The sequence below is a fragment of the Sturnus vulgaris genome, chromosome 6, assembly GCF_052056855.1.
Source record: "Sturnus vulgaris isolate bStuVul1 chromosome 6, bStuVul1.hap1, whole genome shotgun sequence".
Classification (NCBI taxonomy): Eukaryota; Metazoa; Chordata; class Aves; order Passeriformes; family Sturnidae; genus Sturnus; species Sturnus vulgaris.
Genome location: NC_142248.1, coordinates 37830423 through 37848382, shown reverse-complemented (window position 1 = coordinate 37848382; position 17960 = coordinate 37830423). Strand labels below are relative to the sequence as shown.

At 41.0% G+C, this 17960-nt stretch overlaps 1 protein-coding gene across 5 annotated transcripts in view; it reads right to left on the bottom strand.

Moving 5' to 3' along the window:
* Positions 1 to 15002, bottom strand: part of WDR20 (WD repeat domain 20) — a 45142-nt gene extending 30140 nt beyond the window's left edge. For 4 of the 5 annotated variants that reach the window (XR_015804241.1, XR_015804242.1, XM_088166267.1 and 1 more), the window contains exon 1: positions 14709 to 15002. Coding sequence is in view for 3 of the 5 variants with exons in the window: in XM_088166267.1 (XP_088022393.1) it covers positions 14709 to 14957 (249 nt within the window). In the remaining 2 variants the exon portion in view is untranslated. The remainder of the gene's footprint in view (positions 1 to 14708) is intronic. The other variant, XM_014871951.2, reaches the window with a different exon arrangement.
* Between the last annotated feature and the right edge of the window lie 2958 nt (positions 15003 to 17960).

Below are 17960 nucleotides of genomic sequence, written 5' to 3'. Positions count from 1 at the left end.
TAAAGGACTAAGCATTTAATTCTCTGATCATTTTGTAACAGAATTTCCAAGCTCTAAAATTCTCTTATTTTAAATATCTAATATATGCATCTCAACTTCCACTTCATTCAAGGATGTGAACTTAGTAAGTTACAACTCTCCTTTACTACCAAAGTGTTACACTACAAAGGCTGAGCACCTAAACTTCAAATAAAGCTGTCTATTTATATACGCCATATACTAATGTTTTCCCAACAACATTTTACTTTCAACAAAACAAAAAAGAATCCCTAACACAGAAGTCTACAATGCAAGAATTTCAAAAGCTAAAGCTGGAAGGGTATTTTTTGTTGTTGTGGGTGGGGTAAGTGTTGAATAGCACTCCTGCATGTTTTTCTCTATCTGAATACAATCCAGGATAAGCCTTGCAAAAATACCTGCCTGCCACTCAGCCAAAGGCAGTCAGAAGGTTTTCAGCAGAAATTTTCACTGTTAGGAATAGAGTGAATTAAAAAGCAACTGATTTCAGGATAGCACAGAGCTTTCCAAATATTCACAAGCACTAAATAAAGTTTATGCTGGAATACTACTTATGGACTGACACAAGCTGTGTAAACAACACATCACCTTCTGTAAAGGCTGGAAGGCATTGAAGCACACATTTTAGTCTCTTCACTTTTGAGGAACTGAGAAAATGAAGTGTACTGTAACAATTATCTTTTTCCTTAACTACGCTTCATAATTAAGTTCTGCAAGTCTCACTTAATATTTATGCTTGGTTAACTATAATTCATTTCTCAATAGTTACAATTTAGTACCTTATAACAAATTCATAGCTCTGAAGTAAAAAAGTAATAGTTACCTTTCTGGTCTTCTTGCTCCTTATTCTCCTTTATTTCCTCCTACAGTATAGTCACACTGTTGCCTACACTTATAGTTAGTCCTTTCTCACCTGTTTTTAACACTGCATGAGGCATAATTCAGATGAGCTTAACAGAGATAAGAATACATGTACTAGATGTAAGAAACAAATTAAAATAAGGAAAATAGGTATGTAAATATCAAATAGATTCCAAGTAAAACCACACATTCTGGCACAATTCAGCAGCTGCTCTCATACAGTTCATACAGTCAGTTGCAATACTTATTAAACTCTTAGTAAGTTACTTTTACTGGGAAATTGTTTAAATTGGCCCAGCTCTGCAAGCAAAACTGGTTAAAAAATCACACCTGTTAAAGGCAACACTTATTTAAATTAGACCTGGCAGACTTCTTTTAGATGGCACCCAAAACATGGAACAAACTGGAAACATTGCATAACTCAACGGTATCATCATCTCTGAGTTGATCACCTCCTCCCCATGCACACACACAAAAGTTACCTGACCTGTTGGACCAGTTCTAGTCAGTCACACGTTCAAAGCCACTACTTTCACTGTACCTTTGAATCTTGTTTTTTTCTTTCCTAAAACAATGGTATGGTTTTGTTATAATTTTGGAAAAATTCACTTGTGCAATACCTGTCAACAACAAACAGTGAGGCTGACTGACAAAAGCAAAACCTGCTTTTGTTTTTTTTTTTCACGGCATCAGAGGTATCTTTAAAATACTTAATACAAAACTAAGTATCCTGTTAAAAAAAACAAGACTGCTTCGTAGCTTCGTAACTTAAGTTGTTAAAACTTCATCTCCTCTAACTTTAAGATGATAAAAATACAGTAACACTTAAAAGTTGGCTTTACGAGTGTGTTCTATGACAAAAACCCCAAACCCCTGCAGTCCCTTGATAAAACCCTGATGTTTTCTGACTTTTAGAGTGAAGAACAAAGTAGAATATTCCTCTCTTAGAAGGCATTCAGAAGTATTGAAACCAAAGAACAAATACAGAGACTTTAAACACAAGAACAAATTTTAAAAAAACATCCGGCTGATTCAGGGAATCAGCATTACAACTTATCTAAATTGATTTACTTGAAATTTGCAAGCTATTATATCATCACCATTATTATTAAATTAGACCAGGTTCAGTTTCATGTAGACTTGTCAACAGGCAGAAGTGAAATAGAAATTCACACTGCATAACAATATATTCAATATAACTCCATTCATTATGCTAATAACATACAGGCAAATAGTTGTGGGTTGAGTTTCCACCAGTCTAGCACACTGTTATTTATCACACAAAGTTTCTCCCATTCCCTTTTCAGCTCATAAGAGGAAAAGTTATTTCTTTAGGAAGGAGAAAAGAATATTAAAAAGCAAGAGCAGCAAAAGCTGAGGATTATCCGTTGCTATAACAAAACAATGTTTTAGTCCAACAGTGTAAACTCGGTGCTTGGAAGAAAAAATTATCTGCTAAGGAAAGCAGTCTGAATATCCTGCATTGCCCTGTTGCTATAGAAACTTACTTCACTGTAGCAGTTAATTGCTAATCAATTTATAATTTTTCATTACAAAGCTCAATAGAAGTCAAGTGCAACACTGTCACGTCTGTCCAAAAAGTTCAAATTATGTCTCTTCTGGCTACTGCTGGATTTTATAAGTCCAAAGAATGCTGGACATTTTTGATACAGTGTTTTTATTAGGCCCCTAATTCCATCATGTTGCAGCATGTTAAGAAAATATTACTAGAACAAAGCCCTAATTACTTTAGTACTAAAAATAAGATGGAGCTGGCTCTTATCCGAAGAGCACCAGAACAGTCCCACAAGTTACACGGATACAATAATCCACAAATGTATAACCTGTGCTCCAAAACCAGGATGAGGCCCATAGGTTTATGCTTTTTGTGGTTACACACGGTAACAGACAGATGAAATAACACAGTTGCTCTAACTATTGTCCTGCAGTTGTTAATTTGCAAAGCATCTTCCTTCTGGGGCTGAAGACATTTCATTACAAGCCAGACCAACAAGTTGAAATGTTACAAAACAAACACAGCTACTAGCAAACAAATATCAAGGACCAAATCCCTAGAATAAATATAGTGAACTCTGATTTCCCACAATCCCATGTGTACAAATTCTAGGATATCACCTAGTCTGACAAGCAGAATCCTCATTCAGAATTTTTAGAACAAAAGGCAATATGTTCTATATCAGGGACTAGCTTCCTTAATAAAAAATATTTATTTTAAAATAAGTGAAGTATTAAGATATTTTTCATAATAATAAGTGTTGGCAGTTTCACTGGTATAGATATTATGTGGAAAAAAAACACAACCTTTTGCCTGCTATTAATAATTTTCTTTAAAAATTACCATCAAAGTCTAAAAGTATTCCACATACCAAATGGTCACACAACACTGTCTCTTTCCACAGGCTGATTTTTGTCTCAAGTGTAGGAGGGAGTGATCAGACTGTCCATTGTCACCGACGGACCTCACAGACAGCGCTGCCCACTGAGGGGCCAGTGCCCACGTGTCAGGCATTTTGCTAAAGGTCCTCCCAGGAGACTGTGAGGACACCCAGCACAGCCTAGCTATTAAATCATCCCACCCACTGATACGGACATACTAATACCAGGCACACTAAGGATCTCTGCTGTCAAAAATAATTGTACCTTTAACCAACACTGATGCTCGCACACTGTCCAAATCTAAACTCTATATATCAATTTGCACTGCAAGTGCCACAGCTGCAAGACAGCTACTAACCAGAGGAGATAGAAATGGAAGAAAGGTTCCCAGATGAGTGAAGAGTAAGCACAACAAAAGCAGTTTCTAGACTCCTAAGACTGTGCTTCTCCAGGCCCTGACCTTATTAGCATTCCCCTTTGGCTCTCTCTTACGTACACCCAATGTCTCTATCAGTTTAGGACTAACAAAACATAATGCACTGATCGACCAGATCAATGCCAGTCCAACGTGTTTTTGCAGAAGGTGTGTGGTGGGCTGACCCTGGCTGGATGAGAACACCCACCAAAGATGCCCTATCACTCCCCTCGCCAACTGGACAGAGGAGAAAATATAGTGAAAGGTTCACGAGTTAAGAACTGGAAGGGATCACTCACCTGTTACCATTGTGGGCAAAACAGACTCAAGGTGGGGAAATTAACTGAATTTATTACTAAGAAAACCACAACAGGATAATAAGAAGTAAAAACAAACCTTTAAACTACCTTCTCCCCACCCGTCCCTTCTTCCTAGCTCTACCTCCCCCCTAGCAGCACAGGGAGATGGGAATGGGAGTTGTGGTCAGTTCAGCACACGCTGCTCAAAGAGAGGAGTCCTACCCCTGCTCCAGTGTGAGGTCCCTTCCACAGGGCAGAGTTCTCCATGAACCTTTCCAATCTCAGTCCTTCAGGCACAACCTACTCCAGCATGAGTCCCAAGTCCTACCAGGAACCTGCTCTTCATGGGCTCCTCCCTCCACAGGTCCCCAGGTCCCTGCCAGGACCTTGCTTCAGCCTGGGCCTACCAGGGGTTCACAGCCTCCTCTCAGGTACCCACCTGCTCTGATGTGGGTCTGCTCCACGGGCTGCAGGTGGATCTCTGCATCCCTGTGGGCCTCCATGGGCTGCAGGAGCACAGCCTGTCTCACCATGGTTCTCACCACGGGGAAGGGAATCTCAGCTCTGACACCGGGAGCAGCTCCTGCCCCTCCTTCTGCAGTGACCTTGGTGTCTACAGAGCTGTTCCTCTCACATGTTCTCACTCTGCTCCTCTCTGGCTGCAAACACATCTGCACAATAACTTTTCTCTCCTTAAACATATTATCACCGAGGAGTTACTACCATTCCTGATTGGCTCAGCCTTGGCCAGCAGCAGGTCCATCCTCGGCATCTCACAGCAGCTTCCAAGAGAAGCCCCCCAGAACATGGCCACGCAAAGCCAGTACACGGTGTTACCAATTGTTCACGGCAAACACAGATGTCAGTGTAGCACTTAGAGCAGCTGAGCAAGCTGCCACTGGACTGCTGCAGTAGCTCATTGGTAACCAGGACTTTGTCACTCTAAAAATGAGAAGTATGAATCACCTTGAGCATCACTAAAGGCATCTTAACCTGGGCATTTGTTTGAGTTCTTCAGAACAGTTGTTTGCCCCATCCTTCTGATTTAGAAGTGCTAACATGTGCCCACGCTTAATCATCCCAGCTCCATCTAGAGAATTTACAGAGGCAGCAATTTGGCTAAAACACAGAACTACACTTGAACAGTCACTTCATTGGCACAGAAGCTATTCTGCCAACGCTGTTAGGTCAGAAACACTACCTGGAACAGCATCTTAAAACTCTGAAGGTTTTAGCAAACAGTTCATGACACATAGACAGAAGTTATTCTGTACAAGGGACTACAGTTCCACTGCTGAAGGCAGGAGAGGCCATCCTGTGTGTTAAACTGGTATGAATGTAACTGGACAGTTGCCTTCAGAGGGGAGGGAGCATAAGTTCACAGTGAAGTAACGAACAGCAAGACATTTCTTGAAGTAATCTGTTGAGCTATACAGCTCATGCTACTAAATAGCAATAATTTTCTAGTCAATACAGGCATCTCACTTTTACAAGCTGCATCCTGTATTTCTGAAATTCCTCTTTGAGAAAAAAACCTGCTGGATCAACACAGCACACTGAACACGCACACTTTTAAAAATTATTTCTTTATGGACAGTAAAGTAATAATACAAACTGACACAAAATGACAATGCAAAATGGGCTGCAAAACAGGTAAGAAATACTGCAGAATACATCCGATTTCAAAAGTGGTATTGCCTAATCATGCAACTATTCCTGTCCTCATAAATTATTCTTTTAAAGACAGACTCACCTGACACCTTTGGTGCAAACAGGTAGCTATTGAGGGTCTCTGGCCACTCTCTTACTAAAAAGGCTAAAGTAAAACAACCTTCAGAAACACTTTCTTTTAAAAATGGAAGTCTGAAAGAGAAATCCAGTTGTTCACTATTCTGTAGGAAAGGCAAAAATCTGAAGAAAAATGCGCACTAAGCCTTCATCTATGGCTTCACAACACAGTATTAAGTTGATGTTAAGAGATAGTACTTTCCATACAAACCATTAAAATATGCAAATCCAAATATCAAGACTATAATTTAAATCTTAGTAAGGTGACTTAAAAAACAAATAATTACAAAACTATATCTCTATAGTACTGACAGTTACCAATAGAAATCCAGAAAAATCAAGACAACAAAAGAAATCCTTTACAACTTGTGCCAAAATTTCATTTCAATGATAGCTTCAAACATGTATCACAGTCATGCTCCAATACTCACCTCAAATATCAAAAAACCTTTCTAGAAGTCTTAGGAGAGCCATACAAAAAAATCCTTAGAAATAACCTGCCACAGTTAAAATAGGATGAAATGACAACTTTTAGGATTCTGTATTTGTTATGGTTACATTTGTAAGTTGATGTGTTACTCAGATTCAGAGTTATCTCTGTGACTGTAGCCCTAGGCACGCTCAGGGCTTAAGTGTCCTTAAGGCATTGTTTAAATAGTTTCTTTCACCACAGTTCAATATGTATTGGTATCCATTCTCTCTCCTGTTGTCATTGCTCCCCCTTTCTTTAGCTGAAAGGGAGCATTAAAACCATAAACCTGAGTCCTCTCCAACTTCCACCATATCACTTCCCTGGAAAAAAATATCTAAAACTTCTGCTAAATAATATTTTTAATTATTAGGAAACTGGGGATAATTAAATTTGTCATAACATGCAATGCTTTCTCCCTACACCAGCGTACTCCTAAGTTAATTTCCTGCTTAGACTAGTATTTTGATAGCACTTCACAATCTCTAGTTGTACAAAAATGATACACTATTAAACCAACAACTTCTTAATACAGTCACATTCCAATCCCACATGGAGTTAAAAAGTAGTCATAAAAAATTTTAACTATTATTTTTTTACCACTACAGCCACATGTAAACATTATGATTAACTCATGAAATTAAAGAATTACAAAACTGAAATCAATTTGCAGAAAGTATCTATTAGAGATCTATCATTCCATTATGAACAGCTGGACTGAATAATGCACGAGAAATCCCAATGCAAGTTACGACACTGCCACTGGAAAGGTTTCAATTGCAGCAGCTGGTGGTCCTGCGCACAAAGACCAGGGGACTGCATCCACTGCACCAACAGCTGCTCAACAGGAGCCACACAGGCAACAGCAGCTGCTTTGTTTTAAGTTATAAGGGGCAAGAAATGGGTGGGATGTAGATGGTAAAAAATGGGCTGTCTATTCACTTGGGCTTAAAAGTGGAGTGAGGTAAGGAAGGAAAAATACTCTATCTCCCAGAAGGACACAACCAAATATTATTACTTAAAGCACAGCACATTTAATAGTACTGTTTATTTTCCTTAAGCCTTCTAACAGGACAAATAATGGAAATATTGTGCACTATTTTGCATAAATGGCACCACTTTCAAATAATAATTTGTCCAAGTGTGTCAACTCATAGTCATGACAACTGGACAGCAAGTAGCCTTTGGGTACATGTCCTTCACAAGAAAGTACTTCAGATGTCTCCCTTTAGCCAGAAAACTACAATAATACTTCAAATTAGGGCATTAAATTTTATTCTAGAAAGTCAAACAGGACAATTATGGCTGGCAATCCTCTCAGAGGTGGGTCTATGCAGCGTTTAATTAGAGTTTGAAGCACCTTCAATGTACATTTTAACTATTAACAGTTAACTATTTAACTCTTTTGCAGATTCCCAGATGTCAGTGTATAATGCAAACTCCTTGTAATTTAAGCATACAGTACAACACTTTTATAAATATTCTGACAAAGCTGCCCCATAAAACTTTCCACAGGCACAGAAGTGTTTTTTTTCAAATGACCCCTCTTTGCATCTGTGAAGCATTATGACTACAATTTTGTCAATCTGCAAAGAATAAGTGCCACAATTATTGGTTTTACACGAACTTAATTTCCCCAACCGAATTCATGTAAGTGCAGTATTACCACAAATGCACTTCAATACAAAACCTTCCAAATTTCTAACTGCTGTGGCAAAAAAGCCCCAACCAAAGACACACACAAAAACTCACTGCTTATAAAATACTGCATTCCAACGTGGGGGTTTGGCCAGCACAGCCCAGCATTCACTGTCAAACACACCAGCCAAATAAGCAGTCATAGACAAATGAACTGATACTTCAGAGAGCAATCCCTCAGCCAACACAGTGCAAGAGCTCACTGAAGTCAAACAGTTGTGATATGGGCTTGAAGCACAGACTACAACAAGAAAAAGCACTGCAGACTAATACCACTTCCTACATAGAAATCATCTTGCAAGCTCTGTCAACCATAGATATTTCATCTTCCTCCAGAGCAAGAAACATTTAACAATGTAACTGTCATTTTAAAGCAGCTTTTTTAGTCTTTTTATCTTACTCTAGCCAGTCCTAGCTGTTCTGTAAAAGCCTCATAACAAAATTAAACACTGAAAGCTACCTACACATCTGTAATCTACATTAACTCTTCACTTCAGCATTGTTGTTGAAAAAAAAGGCATTACTAAAAATTCTACCCTTCAGGAAAGACTACAGGAGTATTTTGTAACATGTCTGTCCCTAGTACAGCCCAGCTAGAATTAGGAAAGATAGTATCTATCTACATCACAAAACTCAAGGTGGTAAATATATTCATCCATTAAACACCTGAAACAAATTTCCAAGAGGCTCTCAAACACCTTCACAACCACAGATCAAGAGGTAAAGTATTACTGATCTAGCCACAATACCTTCATGAGACTGTGTAGTCCAGTCCCAATATAACAACTATTATACAACACAAATAGAAGAAAAAAAAAATTCAGCAAGAAATTAAGGGATTTCTTAAAAAAAAAAAAAAAAAAAGAAAAAAAGAAATCTACAACACTCTTTTAAAGAGGGAGAGAATAGAGTCACATCCAATGCACCTGAGAAATATGAAACAGCAGCAGCAAATCCAACATGTGGTTTTTAAGTACTATAAGTGATTTTCATTAATAGATGAGAGTACACATCAAATTTGTGAACAGCATCAAGACTGGAAGGATTTTTTGCATTATGCAGCACAGAAGTGGAAATAAAACCATTCTCTAATAATCTTAATAGAACAAAATTCAATGAAAATGTTACGTGGCATAAACATCAACAAAAATGAAGGCATGGATAAAAATGGAGAAAAGCAGCAATATGATAAGAAACAATCCAAGTGAGTCATCACTATAAGCAGGATTCAAAAATGTCAACACTATTCAATATGTTAGCAAGAATATTGGAAGACAGACACAGCAAGCAACAATTCCCCCTTGCTCTGTACTGTACTGCACTGCTCTGCAAGCACTGGGTCTAGGTCTAGTTTAATACCACAAGACAGCAGAAGCCAACAGAGAGCAGAGAGAGGAAACATTAGGAACTCATGATCTGAGAAGAATGGTTTAAAGAGCTGGATTTATTTACCTTAGGAAAACTGAGTGGATAAATTAACAAGTTTTAAAATAGGCAAAAGCCAAAGGCAATAGTGAACTGTCCTCTATGTCCACACTAAATAACTGCATTCAGCCTCGTTTGCTTTCTCTTTTTTCCCTGAATGAGAAGTTTAGTCAGATATTGGAGGAAGAAGAAAGAGAACTAACACCAAAAAAAGGAAAGGAAAGGAAAGGAAAGGAAAGGAAAGGAAAGGAAAGGAAAGGAAAGGAAAGGAAAGGAAAGGAAAGGAAAGGAAAGGAAAGGAAAGGAAAGGAAAGGAAAGGAAAGGAAAGGAAAGGAAAGGAAAGGAAAGGAAAGGAAAGGAAAGGAAAGGAAAGGAAAGGAAAGGAAAGGAAAGGAAAGGAAAGGAAAGGAAAGGAAAGGAAAGGAAAGGAAAGGAAAGGAAAGGAAAGGAAAGGAAAGGAAAGGAAAGGAAAGGAAAGGAAAGGAAAGGAAAGGAAAGGAAAGGAAAGGAAAGGAAAGGAAAGGAAAGGAAAGGAAAGGAAAGGAAAGAAACTGTGGAATGCTCATTACTGCAATTGTAAGAACTGGTCACTAAGATGTAAGTATATTTCCCTCTGCTTCAGAGCTACTGTACTTGCCAAGATCCTTATAAACCTCAGCATTTTTATAGTTCATATATGCTTTTAAAATGTACCTCGTTTTCAGAGGCCTGACACAGCTTAGTGATCTCTAAGTATACAGTAAAATAAATTCACATTCCCACCACATCTTGAGAAAACTTGATGGTTTTCTCCACACATCCCAGCTTCCAACCTAGAACTGCCTCACACTGCGCTTCTCAGAGCAATATATTAAGTACAGTGACAAATGTCACCCATTTTCATTCTGTCATTGCAACAAGTTCCCAGGTGAACAGTCTATAGAATGAAAGTCACCACCAAGGATAACACTCCTCAACTGCACAACAAATCAAGCCATACATAAAAAAAGTAATTTTGAGAACTGCAAAGGAAGGAATCCTATACATCAGTCTTTTTACTGATAAGCAGGGACTACCAGTACGCCAACTCTCAATAAAAGAAGTTGACATATGAGATTATTTTCATCCTAGTACAAATATAATTTCCAAGACACTTGCTCAACAAAAGCTTAAAAAGACAGTCAATAAATTCTGCCCTCCATGCCTCCATCAACTTGTGCTTATTACCTATGTATGTTTCTAATCCAACACTACTGCAACATACTGCAATATTCCATAGTTATTAACAGAATGCTGCTTTAGGTATCTGCAAGATAAAAAGTCAAACTAAAGGCTAAGCCTCTTCTCACAAGAAGGTGATCTGAAAAAATGAAACAACCAATGTTAAGAAAGTCTGCCACACATTACCAAAGAGTAGACAGTCAGAATTTAATTACAATGCAAAAGGTTTTATGTCATGCAATAAGCTAAATTATGCATTCAAATTTCATAACTTGCCGATATATTACATAAAAATTAGGACTGTGCCTCATGCAACGCCATTGCTAATATGTACTTGTATTGCAATAACAGCTGCAGACTTTTACAACATATAGAGAATAACACATCAGCACACACAAAACTTCTATAAGGAAAACACACAAGCTTCCTAGTAGGAAGGGAAAAGGCCTTGATAGTTAATCTCAGCAGCAACCTGGAAAGCCTTGCCCTGTCAGTCATTCCTAAGGCAAGGAAGATGATATAGCACTCTCCTTTTCCAGCCTAACGAATCAACTAATAAATCATTTTGCAAAGCTAGCCACAAACCATATTTAAGTCCTTCAAGACTATCTCATAAACAAAAGTCAAGTAACAGTCCTCACTCCTGATTAAGGGCTGCAGGAAAAAGGAACCCACCAAGAGCATCAGAGCATCATAATTTGAACAATTTTTGAATTATTATGCTATAATCTCACTCCACAAAGAGGGAAATGCCTAAAATAACAGGAAAAGCTTCCTTTAACACCTATAACTCTCTTAAAGTCAAGTCAACAATCCCTCATCATTCCAAAACTGACTTAAGGCTGAAGCAGAGGCTTTACTCAGCACAGACCTCCTAAGGCAGTGGATCCAAGCAGATAGTCCAAGCCACTGAAGGGGTTAGTGCCCTTCCAACCCTCTCCTTGCTGTCACTGTACTCAAAGTAGAGTGTACCAATCAACCCCAAGATGACAACTCACCAAATCAAGAGGATATCTGCACAGAAACACTACAAGTACTTTTTGCTGCTGGTTTAGCAAGCTGAACTAGCTCAACCAGAACAAAGAACCAGAACAAAACTGGGAGAAAATACCTTTTTGCTTTGAAAAGTCTCTAGAGACAGCTTGAAATGCTGTCCAAAACTCTGTCTCTCTACCAAACCATTAGGATTGGAGTACAAATAGACAATCTCCACACCACTGTCCTGGATGCCAGATCTAACTTCACCAAGTGCCTTGGAAGAAGGATCAAGGTTACCTGGAAACATTTTTCTTTATTTAAGTTAAATCTCCTAAGACAACACACACATCAGCAGCTCATTTAAAAAGGTGACTTACAAACCAGACAGAGCAGACACAAAGCATTTAGGATTTAAGGGAAACTAGAAGAAGAGACATTAGCACTATTGATGTGAAAAAGTATCTTTCCATGTGGTATCTTTGACTCAATATTAGGTTATTTGTTCTTAAGTGTCATTCATGGCTTAAGTGTTACTCTTCCTTAATGTGTACTGATCTGCAACGGATTACTGATGCAAGAATTATCTCAGTACCTAACAGACACAGTCACTTAAAATACAGTTCTGGTGGTTCTTTTGCTCATTTTAGGAAAAATATAGCATTTTCCCATCAAGAAAAGAAGTCTTAAAAAGTCTTTAAAATAAAAAAGTTAAAAAAAAACCAAAACCACAAAATCACAGTTAGCTGATATATTCACACAGCACAGCTTCATTAAATTCAACTCAATACTCTAATATGACTTAGCCAGAATGAAAATCATGATCTTAAAGTAATCAGAGACATTTTTTAAGGGATACGTAAATAATTATGAACTAACAGATAAAACTGAACTTATCAGCACCTATATTATGCCAAGGAGCACAAATAGATTGGCCTTAAACAGATCAAATCCCTCTGCCCATCCTGCTCCCAGGAACAGGAAGGAACACAGAATGTGATAGTCTGCCCAGTTTAAGGCAGAATTACATCCTGTCCATTTAGGTAACAATAGCTCTCTCCCCTTTATGATAGGCACAAGACAGAACTTTTGATTCTGAAAAGTTCACATGATCAGTTGACAGGCTGTCAGCTTGTTCCTGTTTCACATTCATACATAGACAAAACAGTTACTTCCAACTGAAGTCCCAAAATAAATTCCAAGGCAGCAAATACTGCAGATTTAAGCCAGACCATCCTCCCATTCTCATTTAAAGTGATTTCCTTAGAGTCAATTTATTTCAGCTCTTTCTTTAGGTTCATCTTACTAAAGTATTATACCTATAGAATATACAGTATTATTTTAGATAGTTAATACTACAAAAGGTCATTGAGATTAATTCTGTCCTAACAATGTTTATGTTTTACTCTATGGAGAGAAAAAGGTATTTCACACTGTCACAGGTATAAATGCCTCAGAGCTCATGAGTTCACAAACTCATATTTCTGAGTTCCTGTATATCACACCAGTAGCTGTTAGCATCTAAAAAGATAATCAAATACCCAGCTCAAGAAGATTTTTGTAATTTGATATAGTTATTGCATTCCTTATTGTCAACGAAGTCCCAGGCTTTAGATTTTTATTTTTCAGAAATGTGGCAATAGATGACTAAGACAACTTGCAAGAATCACATGTACCATTACTAAACTACATAAAGGCCTGCTCTGTGAGCTAAGTGAGAGAACTCTGCAGCTACTTTGCATGGAAAAAACAAACACAGCAGGACCCAAACACAGCAGCAGTTTAGGATATAGATTTTCAGAGATACTGCTCCTCAGGATACCTTGTAAAGATAGAAACTGCTTGTAAATAGAGAATACTGTTTGATACTAAATACTCCGTGCATGCTTAAAGAAGGCATTGTCCAAGCATTATTTGAAACGTACCTAGATTATTAAAATTCATTGAAGGGTGAAATTAAAATACACACACAGACACACTTCTGCATACAATTATACAAGACATATCAGATCTGTTAGGTCACAGTCAACAAACAAACAACCATGTAGACTTTAAACTCCTGCTGGTGCTGACATTTTATATAAAGTAGGAGTGCTAGGGGCACTACCCTAGGACACAGCAGATTCAGGTATAATTCCTTGCTCATCCACGAGCTTCCTGCACAGCCTCGTGTGAGCCTCTAGCTCTCTGTGCCTTCACCCCATGGTGAATGGTGGGCTAAGAGCAGGAAGATTTCAAGATACTCATATGATGGCAGCTGAGACCCAAGCAGGAAAAATAATGAACGCACACTATTCAGAACAAAACAGAAAGCTGACATTCACTATATCATCTGTGTTTACATCTATTAGGAGTGACACGCGTTCACCTAGCATGGCAAATTCCAAATTATTCTCTGAATCCCGTAAAATCATGGATTTGTTCATAAATATGGTGACCTGAGAGATCAAATGCATGCACTGTCCTGTATCCAATAATGACAAGCAAGGAGTCTCTCTCTCAAGTACATCAATCTTTCTTTCCTGCAAAAGCAACTTTCTCTCTGTCAATTATCTGATATTTAAGACTCATCTCATTGCACCGCTCCCATTTAGAAACAATTCTAAAATCAGCCCACACTTCTAAGTCATAACAAAGGCCTAAAACTGCACTGCACGCTTTAGCTATGCAGCCAAAGCCAGGAAGATCCTGGAAGCAGGGATTTGACACCACCATAATCACAACAGGCATTAGTGTGTCCAGCAAATTCTGACCTGAAGCAGTAGGTGAAGGAGGCCCAGGCAGGGAAAGCCAACCCTCATTCCCACACGACAAGGAGGGCCCAAGCGATCGCATCTCTGCACGGGGCCCACACACACAACTCCCGTCGGTGACACCGTACCTGGAACAGCCCCGAGCACCGACCCAGCGCCGATGCCCTCACACCGCCCTCGGCCCAGGCCTGCTGTACCCATCCCCAGCCGCTACCTGCTTAATTGGGACATCGGCTGGAGCCGAGGAGGCGTCGGCCGCGGGGAGGGGGACAGCGAGGGAGGGGCGGCCCGGTCTCTGTCCCCCGCCCCCGGCGCGGCCCCGCGGCCCTGGGGCTCCCGCACCCCGGCGAGCGGGCGGCGCGGAGCCCCCGCCACTCCCCGCCCCATCCCGGCAGGGGAGCCCCGGTACCTTGCGGACCCCCTTGTAGATATAGAAGTAGAGCTCCCGGCCCACATTGAAGCAGAGCCGGTCCCCGTTGCCGCTCTGGTCGTTGACGTTGACGAAGGAGACGCGGACGGGGTTGGAGCCCTGCGAGTTGAAGGGCACGCGGTTAGGCCGGCTGTACTCCGAGTGGCTCAGCAGCTTGTACAGCCCCTCCCGGGTGGTGAACTGGGTCTTAATCTCGTTCATCTCCTTCCCACCTCCCTCCGCCGCCATCTTGGAAAGGAGCGCTCATCCTGCCCCAGTGCCCGGATGTACCGACACTGCGCAGCCGCCGGCGCGCGCGCGGCCCCTGCGCGCGGGGGCGACACGAGGGGGCGGGGCCGGCGGGGCCTGTTTACCGCGCGACTGTGCGCGCGCCGAGCCAGCGAGCCGGGGGGGCGTGGAGAGGGGCGTGGTTTGCGGGCCGGGGGCGGGGCCTAGGGCGGGAGTCACGGAGTGCCCGAGGGGGTCGGGCAGGGAGTTCAGCCCCCCCTGCTCCATCAGGGTCATCCCCGAGCGCAGCACTGCATCCAGAGCGCTCCCGAATGGCTCCAGTGAGCGGGACTCCACACCTTCTCTGGGCAACCTGTTCCAGAGTGTGGTCACTGTACAGTAAAGAAGTTCGGGTGGAACTTCTGTGCACCAGTTTCTGCCCTTGGCACCACCGAGAAGAGTCTCTGACACCTCTCCTTTCGATATTTATACACATTGAGGAGGTCCCCTCTCAGTCAGCTTTTCTCAAGGTTGAGGTCCAGCTCCCTCAGCCTTTCCTCATAAGAGAGATGCTCCAGTCCTTTAATCATTTTTGTAGTTCTCCACTCGACCCAGTCGAGGAGCTCCACGTCTCTCTCGTGCTGCAGAGCCCAGAACTGGACACAGCACTGCAGATGTGGCCTCAACAGAGTCACCCAACACGGTGGCTCCATGGGGCAGCTGTGCTGGGGGATGGAGGAGAGGGGGAGGAGGAAGTCAAGAGCATGGGCTTTGTGTGCCCACAGGGACCTGCCACCTAAGGATATGGGCATCTGTGCCAGCATAGCATGGGGTGAGGTGGTCCCCGCTGCTGGAGGTGCCAGATCAGAGCCAGGATGTGTCCATGTGCAGCACTGGTTTTGGGGCAATGGCTCCCAGGTGAGAGTCCCCACTCACATCACAGTGAGGCATCACAACCCTCCATTGGCTCGTTTCCCATGGCCCTGGCCAGCTTTGCCCACAGGGTACTTGCCAGTGCCTGGAAGCCTAGTGAGATTCCTGCTGTGAGAGTCTGTCAGTTTAGGGACAGCAAATCCAGGTGTGCAGCTGTACTGTGACACTTCATGCCAAGCTCAGACTTGATGGAGATGGAGATGGTACCTCCATCCCTCCAGCTCTGCACCAGCCTCCAACCTGCTGCAGGCAGAGCCAGGCCTGGGAGTTGGCCTGAGGTGTGAACCTGAAAAACTGGTTATGGGATCACTCACCTCATTGTTCTGATCATCCTGCAGCCATACAGCCAGCTGTGTTGCATGGTGAATCAGATCAATATCAGATGGAGGTGGCACAGGGCTGGGAAGGATTGTATTCACTGGGCAGGGAGGCGGGACTGTTTCCTCTGACAGCAGTTTCAGGTTTAAGAGTTTGACTATAGCCTCATGACTGACTCAAACTGATCTAAGACTGATCTCCAGCTGTAAAAAAAGATTTTGGCCCCTCCTCTACAGGTATTTCCATTACCTGCCTTGCATCAGTTCTAGTAATCATGCAACCAATGGATGAGTCAGATTCACCTGAAAATTAACACACACACAGAAATTATGAGTTCTGAGGTAAGCAAAGTGTTGATCAGCAACCAGGTTGATTCAACTCACCACAGAACTGCTGGAGCCAAAATAAGGAAGGAGTTGGGAATGCACGACTAGGGGAAGACAAACAGCACAGAATTAGAACATCTTATGTTAACAATAAAAAGCACACTTTCAAGGTATAGTTTCTTGCTGTAGCTATGTGCCTCTAATGTGACTGCTACCAAAGGCATTGTCCTGCTCTCTTTTTTCTGGTCTATGACCATCTGCAGCTTCTCCTTCCTGTACCAGCCACAGTGGTCTCCTGACCTCGTGAGGAGCCATTTCTGAAAGGTAAATGGATAGACAATTAAACTCCCTGCAAATGTGAAAGGAATACGGTTAAACAAAAAACACTGACTGCTTAAGGGAATGGACAGCAAGACCTCCCTTCTTTCTATTAGATGAGCTCAGCTGAAGAAGTCTATTCAGTCTTCCAGACTGCAGGGGGTTAAAGGGATTTAGTTTCAGGTCAATTTAGTTCAAAGGGATTTTGTTTGTAGCTGAATACTGCCTTGCTGCTGACCATCAAAATATTAGTAAAAGATAGCTAAGAGACATGCAACAGCCAAAGAGCTCCAGAATAGAGTATGTATCTAAGTGAATATCTGAACAAGTACAGATAATTAGACTTCTAAAAGGCCAGATATTGAAGACTTGCTTGAAATTCTTAAGATAAAGCCAATCAATAATGACCAATAGATCTTGTCAGCTTATCAGCCAGTCTTGCCAGATGGTATTGATGACCTCCTAAAAGCACCTAAAGAAGGTAAGCAGCCCTGCAATCTTTTAAATAATCTTAAAAGTGATTGTTTCATAAATAAATTTCATTTAATGGACTTCCAGAAAGAAAGAATATTTTCAGTCACCAAAGAAGGGCAGGAACAGCAAGGATCTCTAAATAGTTATATTGTAAACAGATAAGGATGTAACAACAACAAAATTTTTTAAAAAGAAGTGTTGTTCCAAGCAGGCATACTCAGTGTGTCTTATTCATTACCCACTGACAACATTGGATAGATCACTCTGAAGAAGAAAGCAGGCAACTTTGGTAGAGGGGCTGTGTGGAATGCAAATCGTACTGGAACCAGCAGGCCATCTGTCACTGATGGAATGAGTGTGATCCAAAGAATAAACAAAGTTAACAAGTACCTGGTTATCAGCAGTGCATGATGGTGCAGAAAGTCAAAGAATTGATGTAGTGTTTAACGTTTACAAGAAACATCAATAAAAGCTGCTGAGAGATTTCACGGAGAATCCAAGACAAATATTCATTTGAAAAACACAGCTGCAAGTCACAAGAACACTATTGTACAGCCCCATCAACAATGCTCATCAAATACTAGGAGAAAAGGAGATTACAGAGATAAGTCTTATGAAAAAATTCACTGTACCACTTGAAAATTCTTCTGTTTCA